At 49.1% G+C, this 22928-nt stretch overlaps 1 protein-coding gene across 1 annotated transcript in view; it reads right to left on the bottom strand.

Annotated features, from left to right (window-relative positions):
• Positions 1–12324: 12324 nt before the first annotated feature.
• The window catches only part of LOC137436232 (alpha- and gamma-adaptin-binding protein p34-like), a 28915-nt gene continuing 18311 nt past the window's right edge, over positions 12325–22928 (bottom strand). Inside the window, exons 9-10 of the mRNA XM_068129961.2 lie at positions 16023–16072; positions 12325–15826 (exon numbers count right to left, since the gene is read on the bottom strand). Coding sequence (XP_067986062.2) covers positions 15752–15826; positions 16023–16072 — 125 coding nt within the window. The 3' untranslated portion in view covers positions 12325–15751. The remainder of the gene's footprint in view (positions 15827–16022; positions 16073–22928) is intronic.

Here is a 22928-nt window from a genome sequence, read left to right as displayed (position 1 = left end):
TCCACTCTTCATTGCTTTTATCGCTTCCTCAACTTCCTTCTCAGTTATCTTCTCTGCCGGTCCTAAAACTGGGTTACTCTCTATGTTGCCATCCCATTCATTCTCTGTATTCAACAGCATTTCCATATATCTTTTCCATCTTCCTTTAATTCCATCTGGGTCGACAACGATTTGTCCCACTTCATCCTTCAAGCAACTCACCCCCATCACGTCACACCTCTCTTTCGCTATGTGCTTTGCAATCCTGAATACTGCTTTCTGACCCTCTTCCGAATCCAAGCGTTCTCCGAACATTTTCCTACATGCCTCCTGCGCCTTTGCTACCTCTTTCTTTGCAGCCTTCCTGGCTGCCTTATAACTTTCATGCTCTGCTGTTTCTGCGCCCGTACCCTTCGCCTTCTACCACTCTTTGAACTTCTTCCTCTTCTCATCAATCCTCTTTCCAACTTCATCATCCCACCACCATGTTTCCGAGTGCCTCGGTGGTCCTTTTGTCCATCCACATACCTCACCAACGGCTCCCAACAGACTAGCTTTCATTGACATCCAACCACTTTCAAGCTCAACCACATCAGCCTCTACCCTACTCAGCCTCTCTTTTAATGCCTCCCTTACTGTCACCTCTTTCAACCTTTTCTTGGTTGGTACTTAACCCGCCGAGCTCTCCTCGCACCTTTCACCCTTATGTCGCAGACAACCAAGTGGTGCTGTGAAACAGCCTCCTCCCCCGGGATCACCTTTGTGTCCCGGAGGTGCCCCCTATCTCGCCTACGCACCATCAGGTAGTCAACGGTTGTCGTCGACCCACCTGACGTGTATGTAACAAGCTTATTGTCCTCTTTCTGGAACTGAGTATTACAAATCAACAAATCAGCTCCATCAGCAAACTCCAAAATCCTTTCACCTTCTCCATTTCTCACACCATATCCGTAACCCCCATGAACTCCCTCAAAACCATCCATACTCCTTCCCACATGTCCATTCAGGTCTCCTCCCACCACAACAACTTCTTCATCTTTCACGTTTTCCATCAGCTTCTCTATCGCACACCAGAACTTGTCCTTCTCTTCATCACTCCGACCAACCTGCGGAGCATATCCCGAGATGACGTTCACCAAGAGCTTTCCAATCATCATTTTCACCATCATCAACCTATCACTCACTCTAGTCACACTCACCACACTGTCTACAAACTCCTCAGAAAACAGGACACCAACACCATTCACGCCCTCCAGGCACCCTTGCCACACAAACTTGTATTTCTGTCCCTGCCTACCCTTCACCATTCTCACACCACTTCCCTTCCATCTCGTCTCTTGCACACAACATATGTCCACTCTTCTTCTGACCAATACTTCCACCACTTCTCCTGATCTCCCTGTCATTGTCCCTACATTCCATGTCCCAAACCTCAGAAACAGATCTCCACTTTGGGCTGCACCCTGCCAATATGTAGTTGTAATTGTCATGGTTCTCTTTTTGAGGCAATGTTTTTATGGCCGGATGCCCTTCCTGACGCCAACCCTCTTAGTCGTCTCTTACGACACGCGGGGATACGGTGTAACTATTCTAATCCAGGGTACACACTGGGAAACGTTTAAAACATGGAAATTCTGGGGGGGGGGGGGGGGGGGCTGGGGGGGGGCTGGCGTCAGCATCACGGCTGCAGTTTAAACATATTCCAACAATATCCAAACAGAACCATGAAAACCATGAAAAACAATCTTGGAAAAGTCTCCAAGCGAGAACGTGGATTTGAGAAGGAAGGAGCAGAGGCGGAAGAAAAACGAGATACAGGGGGCGGGGCACAAGCCGAGACGAGGAGAGCGAACAAGCACGTGTCCGGGAGGAGAGAAAGAATCAATATAGAATTATTTGTCTAGGGAGGTGAGGTGAGGGGGAGAAAATAAAATAAAAGAAACAAGCAATACAGCGAAGGAAAGAACCCAAATCGACAAAACATTGACGGGGGGAGGGAAGCCCCAAGTTACCAGGCCGCGCACGAGGTACGACTCAGAAAACGATTAACTACACACAAGTTTGTACGAATTACAAACCAATACCAACCAGAAACACACAATAACACGTACACAGCAAAATAACCAGTGGAAATTTGACAAAGACAAGAATGGGAAAACACTTAAACTTCGACCCCGAATCCGCAACAATATATATATACTGTATATGTAAATCGGGATTTAAATTTAATTCAAAAATTGATCAAGACGTCAATTCTCTTTCAAACATTCAAACCGACAGAGGTAGTTTTGTATCACAGTGTGGGGGTTACCTTATTGGGACATAATCCACAGGCACGGGCCAGTGGGGGCTTTTGATGGTTTTGGGGGTGGCGCGTGCATGGTTGTTGGAGTCACACCCCTCGAAGAGGAATTTTGCGTTATAAAAGCTGTATGAGTTCCGGTCGCGAGTGAGTTCTGTGGAAATAAAGGAGCTTTGAACAGCTACGAAGTGTCGCGGCCTCTCGTCATCCGCAACTCCTACATTGGTGACCCCGTCTTGCTCTCGACGTTTTGGGAGCTTCAAACGAACATGGCGACAAGCGCAGTTTTGATTAAACTGCCGGAGTTTTGTGATCGACAGGCTGCCGTCTGGTTCGCACAGGCTGAGGCTCAATTCGCCATTCGGAACATTTCTGCGGACGACACGAAGTATTATTATGTTGTGTCTGCGCTCAGCTGCTCCACTGCGACCAGGGTGGTGAGCCTTCTTCAGGATCCTCCCAAGGACCGCAAGTACGAGACGCTAAAAGCGCTGCTGCTCGTAACCGTCGAGCGCACTGAGGCCGAGCGCGCCCGCAAACTACTTTCTCTACCCGGGCTGGGCGATTACAAGCCGTCGGAGCTTATGGACCACATCTTGTCTCTCCTGGGCAGCCACCGACCATGTTTCCTCTTCAAAGAGCTGTTCCTGCAACAGCAGCCAGGACAGGTACGGTCAGCCCTGGCCAACTCATCTGTTGGGGATTTCCGCGCCCTGGCCAGGGAAGCAGACAAGTATTTCTCCGCCAGACAGCAATGTAGTGCGGCGCATGGGACCCCGGCTCCGTCGAGCCTCCACCGCTGGCGGACACCGTCACGTTTTACTGAAGAGGCCCGTGAGGAACCTCAGCAGCCTCGGGAGGCCCGTGAGGAACCTCAGCAGCCTCCCGAGGCCTAGACCAGCCCCCTCGGTTGGCCCAACCCCCACGGGCGGGGCCGTCTCACGTCGGGTAAGTCCCCGGTTGGCCCACCCACCGCCAAGCCGCTAACAGTCTCTGCTCGGGTCATCAGTCATTTCGGCCGGGTGGTTAAGGCCCCCCCAAAACTGACATTGCCCGTGCGAGTTAATTCTGGGGGGGGCGCATGTGGGGGTTACCTTATTGGGACATAATCCACAGGCATGGGGCAGTGGGGCTTTTGATGGTGTGGGCGTGGCGCGCGCACGGTTGTTGGAGCCACGCCCCCGAAGAGGGATTTTGCGTTATAAAAGCTGTATGAGTTCCGGTCACGAGTGAGTTCTGTGGAAATAAAGGAGCTTTGAACAGCTAAGAAGTGTCACGTCCTCTCGTCATCCGCAACTCCGACAACAGCATCTGTAGAATTTTCACCCTTTTACTCAACTCCGTTTTGCTGTTATTTGGTGGAGCAAAAAGTCAAGTGAGCTTTATAGATATTTAGATATATGAACAAGTCGTAAAATCAGACTCGCAATGAAAAGGGCATCCAAGAAGGCAGTGGTATGATTGCCTTTCGGGAATAAGAGCCCACACAATGAGATCATGCACAGCATCTCTTCACACAACAGCGGCAGTAAAGATGGCGTCTCGCACAACTCCTTCACCAAGTCACGTGACAAAATAGTAACATATTTGGCTCGCATCATGCAAGCCAAATATGTTACTGTATGTTATTATTTAGATATCATATGGGATACAACTTGTAATGTAATAAGTGGTGGGTGCTTCGTGTGCAGCCACCCGGCTGCTGGTTGCATCATTTTTCTGTGGGCGCATCTGCCGCTGATGCAATGCCTCTCTATCTCTATCAATGCCCCAATGCCAGTTATCTGGTACTCATTTTGCCGACCTCGGAAGGATGACAGGCTGAGTGAACCCCACCTGGCGTTAATTCAACAGGATTCAAACTCAGCATCTTACAATCCCAATTCCGCAGCCCAAACCATTAGGCCCCATGTGTAGGTAATAAGTATTCACACTCTCACTCACTTCAGAAACTATTCACACCCCTTGACTTTTTCACATTTTGTTATGTTACTGTAACATATGCATTGAGCTACATCAATGCTGCTGTTGTTGCATTATTATTGTTATTATCGTTGTTGTTTTTTTGGGTTGTTGATTGCGTACATGAAGACGCAATCGCGTCAAACGTGCTCGCTTCTGGCACGATGGAGTCTGTGTGAGTGTTACATGGTATCAGAAGTGTGTATATTCACGCCATCAACCACCATCCGCCTCTCTAAACATGGCGTTGCCGAACTTTGAACATCAGTCGATGGACTGGGATAGTCTCGATCTCTATGAGGAATTTAGGCGTTTCAGAAATCGTCAGTTTTGTCTTGTCTGGGCCGCTCGCAGATATAACAAAGCCTGGTCAAGCAGGATGGCTCGGAATGTGGATCGGCAAACAAGGTCGTCAAATCTACCGAATTCGAGCTTGAGAGGAAGACCCAGGGAAAGTGTTCAACAAATTTCAGAGCTATGCGCAGCCCAGAAAAAAATTCTGACCGAAGACCATTCTGACAGAACTACAGAGTTCCTTGGCTGAGATGGGAGCACCTGCGGGAAGGACAACTGTCTCTGCAGCATTCCACAAATCAAGGTTTTATGGGAGAGTGGCCAGATGGAAACCACTCCTGAAAAAAAGGCACATAACGGCTCACCTGGAGTTTGCAAAAAGCACGAGAAAGACTGAGAGCATGAGGCAAAAAATTATGTGGTCTGATGAGCCGAAAATTGGACTATTTGGCCTGAATGCAAAGACCGACGTCTGGCAGAAACCAAGCACAACTCATCACCCATCTAATACCATCCATACCGAGAAGCATGGTGGTGGCGGCATCATGCTATGGTGATGCTTTTCAGTGGCAGGAATTGCGAGACTTGTAAGGATAGAGGGATCAATGAATGGAGCCAAATACAGGCAAATCCTTGAGGAGAACCTGTTTCAGAGTGCAAAAGACTGAAGAAAAAAAATGCAGGTCTTCGACTGCAGGGAAGATTTAAATTCCAACAGGACAATGACATCGTTTCTCCAGGTTTCACACCCTCCCACTCTCTTGGGAGCCCTAAGTTTGCCTTGGGAAGGTGTGCTGTGCCAATGGACCTTGCACAACTACACAATGAGGTCACGTGACCTTTATGTACTTTGCTATATTATCGTTTATGTTGGAGAATGAAAATGTCTGAATTGTTCTCAATTGCCCTGTCAACACATGTTTATGACATCCTTCATATGTTTTTGCCTTTTAGACTTGAAGAACTAGATGCATGGCCAAACTAGATGGTATTCATAGAATACTTACCCTGCGCAGTCAACTTATTGCGAGCCAAATCTTGTGTTTTTGAACATTTTTTTTTTCTTTGATCCAATATGGCTGCCAGACCACATGAGCGATGGCATCATAAATTTATACTCTCCAATATAATTGTTGCATAAATCACGCTCAATAAATTTAAAACTGATCAGACTAAGCGTTGTCCCTGTCGAATTATGACGTCATAATTATGGCACCAATGACGTCATCATTAACAACACCTATTCCCCATATGGAGTTCTTTACAATGAGCCATGTTTCAATTTTTTCCATGCAGCGGTTTTGGATTTAGAGGTGCAACATTTTTCGGTTTTTCCAAGATGGCACCTGTACCACATGACCTATGACGTCATGATTATCATTAAAATATTTGAAAGGAGGAGGCACTCCTATGGTGAAAATTTCGTGTCCATCAGACCAACAGTTGCTGAAATTTTAAAAAGAATAATCGGATAAGTGTACTTGTCGAATTATGACGTCATAACGAAGGCACCGACGACATCATTAACATATCTTATTCCCCATGGGGAGTACTTGACAATGAGCCAGGTCTCAATTTTTTCCATGGAGTGGTTTCAGAGATACAGAGGTGCAAAGTTTTTCCAAGATGGCGCCCGTACCATGTGACGTCATAATCATTAAAATATTCTACAGGAGGAGGCACTCCCATGGTGAAAATTTCATGTCAATCAGACCAACGGTTGCCGAGAAAATGATTTTTTTTAAATGCAGACACGTACGGCACACGGCGCACATACATACTTACCTGTATGCTTAACCTCGCTTTTCGCTTCGCGAGCGCAGGGTAATAAATGAGGGACATAAGATAAGAGTATTGTGTAAAAGTTTGGGATATTTTCATTTTTGTGGTACTATTCCCCATTAAAAATTTGTGGGAAGTGAGACGTGTGCAATATAGGAAGATTGTGGCGGGCACAAGGGTCAATAATTCCGCGCACCAGTGGGTGGCGCGAGCGTCCAGGCGGGGCACTGAAATACATGCCCCGCCTTTCGGCCGATCGGCCACGCCCGGGGGCAAAGCGTGGCCTCGGGACATATATGCGGGCTCTAAGCTCGAGCCCGCCCAGTGCTGATATGCGAGCTTGTAATAAAGACTTGTTTGTATCCACGCGTTGTGGCCTACCCCTCTGGCAATCGAGTCGTGTGTGCACAGCACCACACTGGTGACCCTGATTGGTTCAGCCGTTGCTGACCCCCGAACGCGCCATGGCTACCAACGCCGTCGCAATCAAACTCCCGGAGTTTTGGGAAGCGCAAGCCGACGTTTGGTTTGTGCAGGCCGAAGCTCAATTCCAACTCCGGGGCATCACGGCGGACGAGACCAGGTACTACCATGTGGTCGCTGCCCTCGGGCCCGGCACTGCCGCCCGCGTCGTGTCCATCCTTCGGCGCCCGCCGGGCGACCACAAGTACGAGGCACTCAAACGTCTCCTCCTCGCCACGTTCGGGCTCACGGAGATCGAACGTGCCGGCTGCCTCCTGGACCTTCCCGCCCTCGGCGGCACACGACCATCCGTCCGGATGGATTTCATGCTGTCCCTGCTTGGAGACCAGCGCCCGGATTTCTTATTCCGAGCACTTTTCCTACGCCAGCTACCTGTACAGGTGCGCCTCGCGCTGGCCGGTTCCAAAATAACGGAACCCCGCGCCCTGGCTGGAGAGGCCGACAGGTATTTCGCGGCCTGCGACACGCGGTCGGTGTACGGTGCTGCCGTCGTGGATCCCGGCGCGGAGGCTACAGCGCCCCCTGCTTCCCTCGTGGCCGCTGCTACGCCCCACCCACTACCACCACCGCCGCCGGCACGGCCGCCGCGGGGGCCATCGCCGCAAACCTACCACCAAACCTACTACCAAACCTACTACCTACTACCATGCCAGGTTCGGCCGCAAGGCTAAAACGTGCCGCCCGCCGTGTTCTTTTGACGGGTCGGGCCGGTGCTCACTTGCGGCCATGAGCGTCGGCCATTCCGGCAGCCGCCTGTTCATCATGGACACCTCGTCCAGGCACCGTTTTCTTTGCGACTCGGGAGCGCAGGTAAGCGTCCTCCCTGCCTCCGTGTCCGACAAGCAAGCCGCGGGCCGGGGCCCCGCTTTACTTGCCGCCAACGGTACACCCATCCGCACATTCGGGAAGCGTTGCCTCTCACTGCGGTTCCAAGGGCAGCGCTTTCAATGGTCGTTCGTCACCGCCAGCGTGCCAATGGCCCTGCTCAGCGCGGACTTCCTATGTGCGCATGGGCTGTTGGTCGACATTAAGGGCAGACGTCTCGTCCAGGCCGAAACCTTCAGCTCGCTCGCTTCTTCGCTGAGCGGCTCACCGAGCGGCTTGCTGAAAGGTTCCATCCCGGCGAGGTTAGTCTGTACGCTTCCGGCAGCGGACGAGTTTACCCGCCTCCTCGCCAGTTTCCCGGCCCTCACGCGGCCCACCTTCTCAGCGGTGGCCGTCAAACACGGGGTGGAGCACCATATCCACACCGTCGGCCCACCGGTCTACGCCCGGGCACGCCGCCTGGACCCCACGACGCTCGCCGTGGCGAAAACGGAGTTCGCCACGCTGGAACGGCTGGGTATCGTACGGTGCTCCAACAGCGCTTGGGCCTCTCCTCTGCACATTGTGCCGAAGCCCGGCGGCGGATGGCGGCCGTGCGGGGACTACCGCCGGCTCAATGATGCCACCACCCCCGACAGCTACCCGGTCCCGCATATCCAAGACTTTTCCGCCCGGTTGGCAAACACGACCGTGTTCTCCAAGGTGGACCTCATCCGGGGCTACCACCAGGTCCCCGAACAACCGGACGATGTCCCAAAGACGGCCGTCATCACCCCTTTCGGCCTCTTTGAGTTCCTGCGGATGCCTTTTGGGTTGAAGAATGCGCCCCAGGCGTTCCAGCGGCTCATGGACAGCGTCTTGCGCGACTTACCTTTCATCTATGTCTACCTGGACGACATCCTAGTCGCGAGCGCGTCCCGGGACGAGCACCTGCTCCACATCCGCACGCTTTTCGAACGCCTGGGCCAGCATGGCCTGATCATCAACCCCGCAAAGTGCCATTTCGGCGTCGCCGCCATCGACTTCTTGGGGCACCGCATCACCAGGCACGGGGCCGTCCCTTTACCGGCCAAGGTGGAGGCCGTCAAGAGTTTTCCGCGCCCCCGCACGATCAAGGGGCTCCAGGAATTCCTGGGCATGGTCAATTTTTACCACCGCTTCATGCCCCGCGTCGCCCAGCTCCTCCGCCCCCTGCACGAGGCCCTCCGGGGAAAGCCGGGCAAAGGTGACATCGCCTGGTCGGAGCCGATGGCCGCGGCGTTTGCGGGCGCCAAGCTGGCCTTGGCCAACGCCACCATGCTGGCGCACCCGGCGCCCGATGCACCGTTCGCCCTCACCACCGACGCGTCGGACTACGCGTTGGGCGCGGTGCACGAGCAGTGGGTGCGTAGTGCTTGGCAGCCCCTGGCGTTTTTTAGCCGGCAGCTTCGCCCGCACGAACGCCGCTACAGCACCTTCGACCGTGAGCTGCTCGGGCTCCACCTGGCGGTCCGACACTTCCGCCATCTGCTCGAGGGCCGCCCGTTCACGGCTTTCATCGACCACAAGCCCCTTGTGTTTGCGATGGCCAAGGTCGCCGAGCCATGGTCGGCCCGGCAGCAACGTCACCTCTCTGCCGTGTCCGAGTACACGACGGACATCCGTCACGTCGCGGGTAAAGACAACCCGGTGGCGGATTGCCTTTCCCGGTCCGTCGCGCACGCGGTCCACCTCGGGATCGACTATGCCCGGATGGCGGAGGACCAGACCGCCGACCCCGGTGTCCAGGCCTTGCGGACCGCCGTCACGGGCCTCCGCGTCACCGAGGTGCCGTTCGACGTCGCGGGCATGGCCCTCCTGTGCAACGTCTCCCTCAGCCGGCCTCGCCCTATCGTGCCCGCTGGCCGGCAGCGCCCGGTTTTCGACGCCATCCACGGCCTGTCCCACCCGGGCACGAAGGCCTCCCAGAAGCTCGTCGCGGCGAAGTTCGTCTGGCATGGCCTCAGGAAGGACGTCCGCGACTGGGCCAGGACGTGCCTCGCGTGCCAGCGTGCAAAGGTCCACCGCCACACCCAGGCCCCGTTGGCCCCGTTTACGGTGCCCGAGCGTCGGTTCGACCACGTCCACGTCGACTTGGTGGGACCTCTGCCCCCCTCGCGGGGGTTCACCCACCTCCTCACCATGGTGGACCGCACCACACGGTGGCCGGAGGCCGTGCCATTGGCGGTGACGTCTGCGGCTGATGTGGCGCAAGCCTTCATCGCCACTTGGGTTGCCCGGTTCGGTGCCCCCTCGGACATCTCGTCCGACCGCGGCCCCCAGTTCACCTCGGAGCTCTGGGGCGCGGTGGCGCAAGGGCTCGGTGTCAAACTGCACTACACCACGGCCTACCACCCCCAGGCCAACGGCCTGTGCGAGCGCTTTCATCGCTCGATGAACCGCGCGCTCCGGGCCAGCCTCCGCGACGGCAGCTGGACCGACAGGCTCCCCTGGGTCCTGCTGGGCCTCAGGACGGCGCCCAAGGACGACCTGCGTGCGTCCTCGGCAGAGCTGGTCTTCGGACAACTGCTGCGGGTACCGGGCGAATTTATCCCTGACTCCACGGCTCCTTGGTCCACGGCGCAACAGTGCTCCACCCTGCAGGAGACCACCCGGAGGTTCGCCCCGGTGCCGACGGCACACCACGGTTGCCCGTCCTCCCATGTCGCCCCGGAGCTTCGCACGGTGGAGTACGTTTTCGTCCGGCACGACGCCCACCGGGCACCACTGCGGCCCCCGTACGACGGGCCCTTCCGCGTGCTGGAGACCCGGGACAAACATTTCACCGTGGACATCGGCGGTGCCCCGGATCGTATCTCCGTGGACCGCCTCAAGCCGGCCCACCTCGATCTGGACCACCCCCTGCAAGCAGCTCTGCCTCCGCGTCGAGACCGCCCCCCCCGGTGGTCAGACCCACGGCACCCCCAGCCCCGCTACCCCCCAGCCCTGCATGCATCGCCAGGGGGCGTTTCGGCCGGGTCATCCGGCTCCCCCGCAAGCTCACCCTTCAGGTGCGTGGGAATTCTGGGGGGGCACGTGTGGCGGGCACAAGGGTCAATAATTCCGCGCACCAGTGGGTGGCGCGAGCGTCCAGGCGGGGAACTGAAATACATGCCCCACCTTTCGGACGATCGGCCACGCCCGGGGGTAAGGCGTGGCCTCGGGACATATATGCGGGCTCTAAGCTCGAGCCCGCCCAGTGCTGATATGCGAGCTTGTAATAAAGACTCTTGTTTGTATCCACGCGTTGTGGCCTACCTCTCTGGCAATCGAGTCGTGTGTGCACAGCACCACGAGATAATAATTAAATTTCTGTGAAAGTCAATTTAATATCGCAGTTACTTTCAAGTAAACAAGTATATAAAATATATTAGGAAATTGAAAAGTTATATATATATATATATATATGTTATAAATATTGTATTATCCTGTGATAGCAATATCCACTTACCACAAATAAAATATGCACGGAACAGTCTGTGGATTTTTGTACAGTAAATAATAATAAACGGAAATAATCAACACCAGTTACATTAATGTGAATCACAAGAAACCACAATAGAAGTTGTGAATTAGTGAATGTGTGAAATTAGATTTCATCAGCTTGTTCCCTTGCTTAAAAGTCGATAAGTGGGTTCAGAATCTGTCAAGGAAGCAACGTTTAACAAAACAGCGTGTGAAGCTCCAAACTCTGTGAGATGAAGGGCACATTATTTATAAAATACCAGGAAAGCTGAAGATCTCCAACAATGGTGTGAGGTACTCTTTTCAAATGCCTGAAATAAACTGGCTTCGTACAAGAAAAGACCAGGAATACCCAGAATTACCTCCCCAAGGCAACACAAGCAGCTGAATTGCTCAGCTTAAAATATAGAATTAAACTAGAACGGCACTCAGTAGAGAGCATACCTCCACCAGGTGAACAGTTTACGTTTTGTATCCTACAGTAGACCAGAAAATCACAATACAGAATCACATTTAATCAAAATCATCCGTCCACAACTTTTTGAGATATCCTGCTTTGTATCGTTTTTGGCCCTATCTCCCAATGGTGAAGAATCGCTTTAAAAATTCGACTAGCTGGCTCCGAATCCGGATATTCACCAAAATCTAATAATTTCCTCCTTGTCACACATAATACCTCTCTGCCAAATGTCGTCCGAATCCGTCCACAACTTTTTGAGATATCTTGTTCACAAACGGACAAACAGACAGACAGACAGGGGTGAAAATATAACCTCCATCCACCTTTGGTGGCGGAGGTAATCAGCAGCTGATGAAGTGAAAAGAGAGCAGGCTTGACATTAGCATCCCATCCAGCGCTGTGCACAGAAGGCTCATTGCAGCAGGTCTTCATGGCAGGGTTGCAGCAAAGAAGCCACTGCTGAGACCACAGAATATGGTGAAAAGATTGAAATTTGCAACACAACACCAAGACTGGGTGCCTCAACATTGGAATTGGGTACTGTGGTTTGATGAATCAAAGTTTGGACTTTTTGGATCGAAGAAACACCAGTTTGTACCCCGAAGACCTGAAGAATGTTTGCATATGACATGCAATGTTTGCATCTTTCTGTTAAGCACGGGGGATGCTCTGGCTGTCTGGACTTGTATCAGTTTTTGGTGGAGGAAAAATTGGTAAAATCAATGGGATGCTAACAAAAGAGAAGTACAAGCAGTCCCCGTGGATAAGATTTTATTGCTAACTATGATGCTATAGGTCACATATGATGTCAAACATGATGCCAATCGGTCATATTATGGCAGCCATATTGAATCAAAGAAAAAAGTTGGACATCATTTTCTCACAGGCCACTCTTGAAACGAAAAAAATTGAAACTTGGCATTTGTCACCAACTCCCCATGGAGTAAATAGAGCAATAACGATATTGTCATCGAATAAGTGGTATTCCAGCCATAATTGGTCAAATTGAAATCTTTATCCAAAAAAATCTGAAAATTCATATATCTGATCTATGACCCGATGTGAGTGAACAATTAAATTTATGACATCATAGGTCACTAATCATTAATCCAATATGGCAGCCATATTGGATTAAAGTGAAATATTTGGACATAATTTTCTCTGAAACCGTTCAACAAAAAAAATTGAAACTTGCCATATGTCATCAACTCCCCATAGCATATATAGGGTGATAACGATGATATCGGTGAAGTGGTATTCCAGCCATAATTGGTTGAATTGAAATCTTTATCCAAAAAATGTGAAACTTCATATATCTGATTGATGATCCGATGTGAGTGACGAATTAAATTTATGACATTCATAACCCATGCCAAGAAACTATGTGACATAATAGGGTGCATAGATAATACGGGTCATACGGGATACATGCTGAATAGATAATACGGGAGACATGCTGAATGGAGAAGGTGGATCAGACTCGGCAACGGTTGCTCGAGTGAGATGTGCATGGAAGAAGTTTCGGGAACTGAGTGGCGTGCTGATGAGGAGGAGAGTGTCGCTGAAGCTGAAGGGAAAGGTGTATGCTGCATGTGTGAGAAGTGTTATGATTTATGGGAGCGAGACATGGGTAATGAACGTCGAGCAGCAACGAAGGCTGGAAAGGGTGGAAATGCGAATGGTTCGATGGATGTGCGGAGTATCGTTGAGAGAGAGGAAGACAAATGATGAATTGCGAAAGATGATGGGAATATTGCCTGTGATTGATGCTGTGAAGAGGAACAGGTTGAGATGGTTTGGTCATGTATTGAGGAAGGATGAAAGTGACTGGTTGAGAAGAGTGATGGAAGTTAATGTAGAAGGAAGTAGAGGACGGGGAAGACCGAGAAAGACTTGGCTAAAGATGGTGGAAGAAGAAATGCGGGCAAGGGGGTTAACAAGGAGAGATGCAGAAAATAGGGCAAAATGGAGAAGATTGTCATGGGGACCGCAAGGCTAACCCCCGCTCTCGCAGGGAAAATGGCCTTAAAATGCATGTTGTGTTGTTGTATAGATAATACGGGTAATGGGCCATAATAGCAGTGGGCCATAATCATATCCTGTTCAGTTAATGATGGTATTTTTGCTCAGCATGAACGTGCGAAGCGAGACTATGCTTGCAAAATGAGTGCCGTTCTAGTTTACGAAGAAGTTGTTTCAAGCACATTTATAAATACTGTTAATTTACAATAACAAACACATGACTGTTATCACTGATAATTTGATGAATTTACCCTGAAGTATGAACATCATTGGAGTAACCCTAAGTTTTGCACAGTACTGTATATCACTACTTATTCAACCAACCATGTGAGTATCGACTTACAATACTACCTGTTAATATCACTGTCTCAAAGGTGCAGATTCCATATCAAAATAAGATGAGATCATGTAAACACAAGACACCAGGAACCCACTTGGGCCCCCAGAGAAGGCCCATATCCTTATAGCTTTATCTTGGTTTTTGGCCAACTGCACATGGGGAAGGGAAAATGACGAGTCTCCTCAATGAAACACACCATGCATGTACAATCAATGAAAGGGCACAGAAGGAACCGCAAGTGACAGGAATTCCAAATATTAGTGGCATCGAAGGCATAAAATGATTTAAAACCATGCGAAATAATGTCAATGATAAGGGGGAGGGCCACTGGGGTGGATTTGACCACTTTGTAATAATCTAGTCTGCCCAAGGCACTGTGGAAAGCCACTCAGGCCAAAGAAAAGCTGGTCGTGGAGTCCGGTACCACCTGGTAACCCACTCACACAGCCCACTGCCCCAAGTGATGTTAGGCCTCATGCTATTAGTTTTTTGTGGTAATGGACAATTTAGACCCACTATTTTCATACTAAATGTCAGAGATTTATGATCTAGATTACAAACCAGCAGCTTCTTCTGGTGGTCATGGGTTTCAGTAAATAATCAAATTTCAAGGTGTCAATATGCAGTTTTACTGAATAAATTCACCACCTACAGAAGGTAAATGAATAAATATTAAATATACATGTATTTAATGTCTGGTTAATTAATTTACCTCCAAATATACACAATGATATGTATTATCTGCAAGCTTAGGCCTGCACTGAAGTGAAGTCCTGACTGCACATATACAAATTCATGCAAACTCGGGCTCCAGTTTTCTCTCTTCGCCAATGTCATGTACTTGCCTCTCCTTTCCGTAATGGTAGGAAACCGATAGAATGACAGACCAAGGTTTTCATATCCATTTGAGAGCATCATATTGCCATGCAGGACATAACAACCGACACAAGAACAGCACGCGGTAGAGCACATACCTTCGCCACGCTGAACAGTTTACGATTTTGTATCTACCGAGAATAAGAATCTGAATTCGGACCTGAACCAAAATCTAATTGACCTGTTCTTGTCATCTACCCAACTAATCTACCAAGTTTCGTCCAAGTCCGTCAATAACTTTTTGATATATCGTGCTATATATCGTGTTTGGCCCCATCTTTCAATGGTGAAAAATCACTTTAAAAATCCTAGTATCTGGATCAGGATCGTCACAAAATCAAATAATAAATTCGTCCTTGTGGTGTGACTCAACCACCACCAAGTTTAGTCCGAATCCAACAATAACTTTGAGATATCCTGCTCACAGCCAAACAAACAAACAAACAAACAAACAAGGGTGAATACATAAGCTCCATCCACATTCGGTGGTTTCACTCTGATTTATCGACAAAGGCCAGACCAGCTTGATGGCCAACATGGCGGCACCCACAAAGTCACGTGACCTGATAATCTGCCCAAGGTCGAGACACCACTCAAGCAATATAATTCCCAAACTAATTTAATAATGCTGGATAAGAACGCTGTTTATCAATCGAGCCCTCATAATCATGTTGAAGGGAACCTTTTTTTATAGTAAAGGTGAAGTGGTGGCACAACGTAACAGAGGAAAATACAGAATATTTACTCCACATTTTCTTCTTATGGGAACTGAGGTAATAACATGGTTGTTTGAAAACAAAGGCAAAACAACATCTCCCTTAAACTTCACCACCTGTACACCATACCATCATGATCCCTGATGGACACAAAACCCATATCCATTTCTTAGTATATAATGTATTGCCCTCTTTTGTACCCTTATTAATGTCTCCTTTGACAAAATTCAATCCTCTTCAGACGAAAGGCCAGCAATCTCGTCTTCCTCACCACCAATGGCGACCCAGAATGCTTTTGCCACCTGGGAAGCAGCAAACGAGAGTTGAAATATGCTATATGTGATGAGCAGGGGATGCGAAGGAATATAATGAATCAAGAAAAGTACGATTCATCCAATGAGGCTACAATCGTGCTGATGGTGCAAAGAGAATGAAAGGGGTTGGGTGTGAGGTAGATTTGATGTGAACACAAAGACAAAAGATGAAAAAGACCCTCACCTTCTCAGCATGGGCTTTACGATCTTCACAGGGCAGGAAGGCGGCTCTGTCTGCAAGGAGACGGCATTCAATTTATTATCCCGTTATTACGGCTCAATCACACAATGACCGTCAAATATGCTCGCACTTTGTATTCAATGACAGTGCATAAAGAGGTTGGTAGGAGGGAAATGCCAAGGAGGGAGCATGAGCAGGCATCACTGGAAACAGAGGAATTCCTAACAAACTTGAACAGGTGTTTAAAACATCTTTTGTAAAACGATGAGAGATACGAGACAGAGACAGTATTTGAGAGTGTCACATGACTTGAGGACAAACTGCAGTAATGAGTGTTTTTTTCTTTTAACAAAAACCTACAGGATACAAGACTCGTATAGCAACGAGATAATTTCTTTAAAATTAATGTCATGGTTATGAACTGGCCCCAGGTTACTGCACATACATGACACACGAGCACATGTGTGTAAAGTGGTTTTCCATGCCAGCACAGGTGTGGAAAGTGGTTTTGCAACACTAACACAAGTGTGGAAAGTGGTTTTGCATCACTAGCACAAGTGGGGAAAGTGGCTTTGCAATACTCGATATTTGCAATATATTTTACAAATTTGCAATATACTTTACAATATACTTTGCAATACTTTACAAACCTCACTTCCCTTGTCGGTTATAGTGTTAGTAAATATGCTCAGACAGGTCCCCACCCATTGTCCAAGGGAAACGGGAGATATGCGTTGTGTGGCCTATAATAGGTCTTCTTCTTCCTCCTCATCAATACCCCTCATATTCTTCTTTTATTCCTCCTTTAAATCCTCTTTATTCATGGCCCATGTATGGTGGTTGCCATTTCGTGCCCCACACAGTACAAATTCAGTTCTCTCCCTCTTACAAATTACCACAAACATTCTTCATCTATCTATAATTCCAGTAATCTCTGTCTGTACGTTTGTACGTTTGTCTGTGACCGCTGTTTCTCGACAACCACGGGTCCGATATACTTTTAACTTGCCAGGTATATTGCTGGGGACCCGAGGATGTGCCTTTTCAAGGTTTCATATTAATCGGACAATTACTTACCGAGCTATGTCCAAAAAACGATTCAACCAATCAGAGAGCAGCGAACTATCGCGTGTGCCGAACGTGGCGGGCACACTCTGCCTCGGATGGCACATTTGAGAGCGTATTCATTTATTTCACGTTTGCAAACTATGTTGGCGTTAAACTATGTTTTACAACTAATAAAAACGAATTTGCGATTCATTCGCTTTCCTGCGCGTTTGTGCACGCGATGGCGATTTCTTTACCAAACTCCGGAAGCCGTTCGCTTTGGACCAAACCATTGCATGTAAATAGAGGGGGGGGATTGTCACCACTCGCAAGCCGTTCGCTTTGGACCAAACCATTTCATGTAAATAGAGGGGGGGGGGATATAATTTTAGATATAGATATAGTACGGGCATGCCCTAGTCTATCTATAATTCCAGTAATCTCTGTTTGTACGTTTGTACGTTTGTACGTTTGTTTGTCTGTGACCGCTGTTTCTCGACAACCACGGGTCCGATATACTTTTAACTTGCCAGGTATATTGCTGGGGACCCGAGGATGTGCCTTTTCAAGGTTTCATATTAATCGGACAATTACTTACCGAGCTATGTCCAAAAAACGATTCAACCAATCAGAGAGCAGCGAACGATCGCGTGTGCCGAACGTGGAGGACACACTCTGCCTCGGATGGCACATTTGAGAGCGTATTCATTTATTTCACGTTTGCAAACTATGTTGGCGTTAAACTATGTTTTAAAACTAATAAAAACGAATTTGCGATTCATTCGCTTTCCTGCGCGTTTGTGCACGCGATGGCGATTTCTTTACCAAACTCCGGAAGCCGTTCGCTTTGGACCAAACCATTTCATGTAAATAGAGGGGGGGGGGATTGTCACCGTACTCGCAAGCCGTTCGCTTTGGACCAAACCATTGCATGTAAATAGAGGGGGGGGGATTGTCACCTTACTCGCAAGCCGTTCGCTTTGGACCAAACCATTTCATGTAAATAGAGGGGGGGGGATATAATTTTAGATATAGATATAGTACGGGCAATGCCCTAGTGTATATAACAGGCACAAATAAATTCCCTTTCTTTTTTTAAAATTAACCCTCACTTACAGCATGACAAACAAACACCTTACATGCCACCGCACCACATTTAACCGCAATTCAGACAGTGAAGGAAGCACCAACCCTCTGCCTTTTCAAACGTGCTTGGTGGGAAAAAAAACAGTTAAACACAGAGGAGATGCCAAGCAGAGGAGGATTCCAGCTCATGGATGACTGACAGCAGGAGGAAGCGTTGCCTGGTGAACGCACCAATGAGAGCACCTTGTCGCACGTCAAAGGGCACACCACGGCCTTCGCTCCCGGGAACTCCACCTCCCAGGAACTCTGATCCCCAAAGTCTCCGCCCCGCCTCAACTGCTTAAAAGGTGGAACGCCAGACCGATCGCTGCTGTTAACACTTGCTGGTGACCCCAAGACGACCTTCCTCACTGTTCATGCTGTTAACACATACTGAGGACCCCAGGACAATCTTCCTCACTGTTCATCCTGTTAACACTTGCTGGGGACCCCAAGACAACCTTCCTGACTGTTCATGCTGTTAACACGTACTGAGGACCCTGAGACAACTTTCCTGACTTCATGCTGTTGACACTCCCTGGTGAGCCCAAGACAATTTGCCTGCCTGTTCGAGCCATCAATGAGGAGCGATTAAGGTGGAACTAGGAAGCGCTGCGCCAGACGGCGCTGAGAGAATAGCGCAACGAAGGTTCGAGTACGAGGCAGAGGCGCGAGAGTGAACGAGACTCAATAGTTTTCCAGTAGATAAGAATTCATACATTTTGCCTTGTAACGATACTGTGCTAAATTAAGGTGAACGGCAATATATTACCACGGATTATCGCCTGTTTTAAATGACAATAAGGCCGTGGAATTAAAATTATTCCTTTGTGGACATATCATCACCTGCATGTCAGGCCACATGATCCAACTCCGATGTCACGTGATGGATGCACAATGTACTTCCGCCCGACGGAGGCGACGCGCTGATATCATGGTAACCAGGACGAACATGACGATATGGTCACAGGAGGCAAGGTGGCTTGATCAGAGATGATAATTGCTTTACTGCATTTTGTAACTGAAATGTATTCTATAAGCAAGTGCCAGGAATGATCACAAAAGCAAACTGGAAGGCCTGGTCTGTATGTTTGATGTAGTGGATTTGGCTATGGTCTGGAGACGGTAGCTCCACCATGCATGTGCTCCATTTCCAATGAACATCAATCACCCTACTGTGGGTATGTGCTGTTATTCTTTATATTTCTATTTCCTGCAAATACCTGCATATAATAATTAAGGAATACAAGTGGTAAATGGTTAAGTGGCGGTCTTGGAAATTGTACAAGAATACTGTAACGTTTATAGAGGGTAGGCAGTGATTACTTTAGCACAGGTAGAATGTGTAGGCAATATGCTCCGAATGTCGTGCAGCCATTTTGATGTAAATAAGTCAGCTCCGGGTGTTTGGATTACGCGTTACGTGTGGCCATACGGAGGGTGGCTCTTGTGTTAATTAGCTCAGGGATTATGGGTAAATTTATCCCCTGTATGTCGTTGCCTCCAATTTATTCCTTTGTTCCTTATGACACCGCACCAGACACATAGCCAAGCCATGCAATCGACACCCTAATTAAGCTCACTAATTAAAAAGCTAACCGGAAGCCAGGCAAGAAGCAGTACCACTGATTACCCCGAATTGGTAAGAGGACACAGGACGGGCAGGCCAAAAGCCACACCCAGAGGGGCAGTGATTGGTCCAAGGTTTTGATTGACAGAAAGGACGAGTAAGAAAGGACTCACTGATTGGTGAAGGAAGGACAAATGACGTCAGAGCCTTAACGATAAAAGAACGCGCAGGTAGACATTTTCTGTCTGCTTCTGGTTTTGATCGCGTGCAGTTGGCATTTATATCTCTCGATTCTGGATGTGTTACGGATTTATGTGAATTTATGTGAAGTACTATTCAGGTCATTGCTTATTAATGTGTAGTCGATTAAAGGTTGTTGTGATTAAAGGGTCAGGAGCCCTTCTGGGGAAAAGGAGACCGGAAACGGGAGAAGAAAAGACACGAGGTCCGGGAGAAGCGGATCTTCTTCCTCTTCCTCGCCGAGCTCCGACGCGAGCGGGATCGATATTGAGCAGCGTGGGGAACGCTGCGTTTGAAAGCCCGTCTGGCGAGAGGAGTTACCTGGGCGGGGTAATTACCCATTTACACGTCAAGTCGCCGTGGGTTCGTGCACGGAACCAAGCGTCCGGCACAGTTCGCCTCACCGTCTACAAGGACGCGTACGGGTCGCACCTTGGGCCTCGCGCGCGTTGCAAGCCGCGCTTGGTTTTGCCCCGTTGCTTGGCAAGGAGGTGTGCGCTGCAGCAGCTGTCCCCGGTACGAGACGTGCACATTTGGAGCACGTCCGCCCAGGGTTCGTTCAACCGCCAGTGTGCGGAGAAGAGAGACATTGTGAGGGACAGTGACCCAAGTGGTCGTGAGTGGGGACAGGGGGGGACACATATGTAAGATGGCCATCTTCGTAATATTGATTGTGGATTGTTGATGGTTGTTGATTGCTCGGGGAATATATTATTGATTACTCCGGATCCTTGGTGTGGGGTTTCTTATTGACTGGAATTCATATTGATTGCGTTACGAAAGCGTATAAATCATAGATCTTTCTGGCGGAGTTCCTCTCATCGTCCGGGGGTCACCGAGACCAGGTAGTCACCGGGAGGACCACGTAACAGAATTGGGGGCTCGTCCAAATTACAATTTGCGGATTCGCAATTGGGTCTACGTCCGGGATCTATAAAATTTTCTAAATTTTAGTCCGGGAAAGAATTCCCAAGAGTGGGAACTTTTCCAACGTTCCCAAAATTGTTTTGCTCGGTCGACAAAACAACAACAACAACAAAAAAACAAAAAAAACAATAGCAATAATAGTAAGACTGTTGCTTTTCTTTGTGGTAAAGTCTTGGGTGAAGGTTAACAGGTGTTAACGATAGTCACCATGGCGTTTGTTGCACAGAACTTTGCGGTAACACCTAGTGAGGCACAGTTCCGAGCGTTACTAAAAGCGGACCTCTTGAAATTGGCCAAACATTTTAACTTGGAGGTCCGAACTAATTTGAGGAAGGCAGAATTGCAGACCACGGTGATACAGTCTATGGTGGGATTAGGAACATGGGACGAGTTAGCCTGGGAGTGGCTACCCGAAGAACCAGAAGACGTTGAGCTCCGGAAACTGGAGTTGCAATTACGGAGCCAGGAACGGATCAAAGAAGAGGAAAGGAAAGCAGAAGAGAGGAGAGAAGAGAAACAAGCAGAGGAAAGGAGAGTGGAACGAGAACTCCAGGAAAGGTTAGAAGGGAGAAAAGCAGAGGAGAGGAGAGCTGCAAGGGAACTCGAAGCAGAGGAGAGAAAAGCCGAAAGGGAATTGAAGGAACGTGATCTGGCGCTTCAGCAAGAGATTAAATTCAAGGAGCTGGATTTAATGAGAGAACGGGGAGAGGTACCACCCTTGCTGACGGGGTCGACACCTAGCCAGAACACCTGGGAGGTGGGCAGACATGAGGCTGGTTCCACCCTTCAGTGAAAAGGAAGTCACTCAATTTTTTCCACACTTTGAGAAAGTGGCTCAACAGTTAAACTGGCCGGAGGAGGCCTGGACCATACTGGTGCAAAGAGTGCTGGTGGGTAAAGCTCAAGAGATTTATTCGGCGCTACCAATGGACCAATGTGCAGATTATGAGGTATTGAAGAAGCACATCCTCAAAGCCTATGAGTTAGTTCCTGAAGCTTACCGGCAAAAATTCAGGAATGCCAGGAAGAGGGAGAGTGAGACCCATGTGGAGTTTGCCAGAGTGAAAGAAAACATGTTTGATCGGTGGTGTGAGTCGAAGGGAGTCGGGAACGACTTCGAAGCATTGCGTGACCTGATGCTGGTGGAGGAATTTCAACAGTGTGTCCACGAGGACATCAAAGTGTACCTGCAGGAAAAGAAAGTACCAAAGTTGTGGGACGCAGCCACCATGGCAGATGATTATGCCTTAACACACCGGATAGGGGTCCACACACCTAACTCCTCGCCTAGATCTCCGCAGGGGAGTTGTGGAACAGCAGGTGCAGAGAACAACAATACATGGCGGCGGCCTCGAGATGATTATGGGGACAACGCTGATACCCGAACTGTTCGAAATCAGGGGGCTACGGGCCCAAGACAAACGTATTTTTCGGGGGGCCCGAGGCAGACCACGAGTTTTTCCTCCGGGCCTAGTTGCGCTTTTTGCAAGAAACCTGGACACTTGATGTCCAGTTGTTACCTCATGAAAAGGGAAAACCCAGAGCGGAGTCCGACTATTACCACTCCGAATGCGATGGCAAGCGTAAGAAATCGCCCACAGAAGAGTTACCAACCATTTATTTATGAGGGGTTGGTCTCACTCAAGGGAGACTTGACTAACCCAAGACCTGTTAGGGTATTGAGGGACACAGGAGCCCATCAATCCTTAATGCTTGAAGGCATTTTGCCATTGTCAAAGAGTACAGCAACTGGTGATAGTATTCGGTTACAAGGGATCGGTGGCTGTGTTAGTGCCCCACTTCATGTCATCCATTTGGAATCCGATTTGGCGTCAGGACCGGTCACCGTCGGTTTACAAGCCACGCTTCCTGTAGAGGGAGTATCTGTGATTATCTGGAATGATTTGGCCGGGGGGCAAATTTATGGTAACCCGAGGGTGGGTAAAGAGCCCCGCAGGGGAAATAACACCACCCCAGCTCGGGATGGCGACAAAAGTTAC

This window comes from Myxine glutinosa, unplaced genomic scaffold (assembly GCF_964187855.1).
Source record: "Myxine glutinosa unplaced genomic scaffold, kmMyxGlut1.1 SCAFFOLD_2726, whole genome shotgun sequence".
In the NCBI taxonomy this organism is placed as follows: Eukaryota; Metazoa; Chordata; class Myxini; order Myxiniformes; family Myxinidae; genus Myxine; species Myxine glutinosa.
The sequence above is the reverse complement of the archived record's forward strand: the minus strand, read 5'-3'. Positions and strand labels throughout refer to the sequence as shown.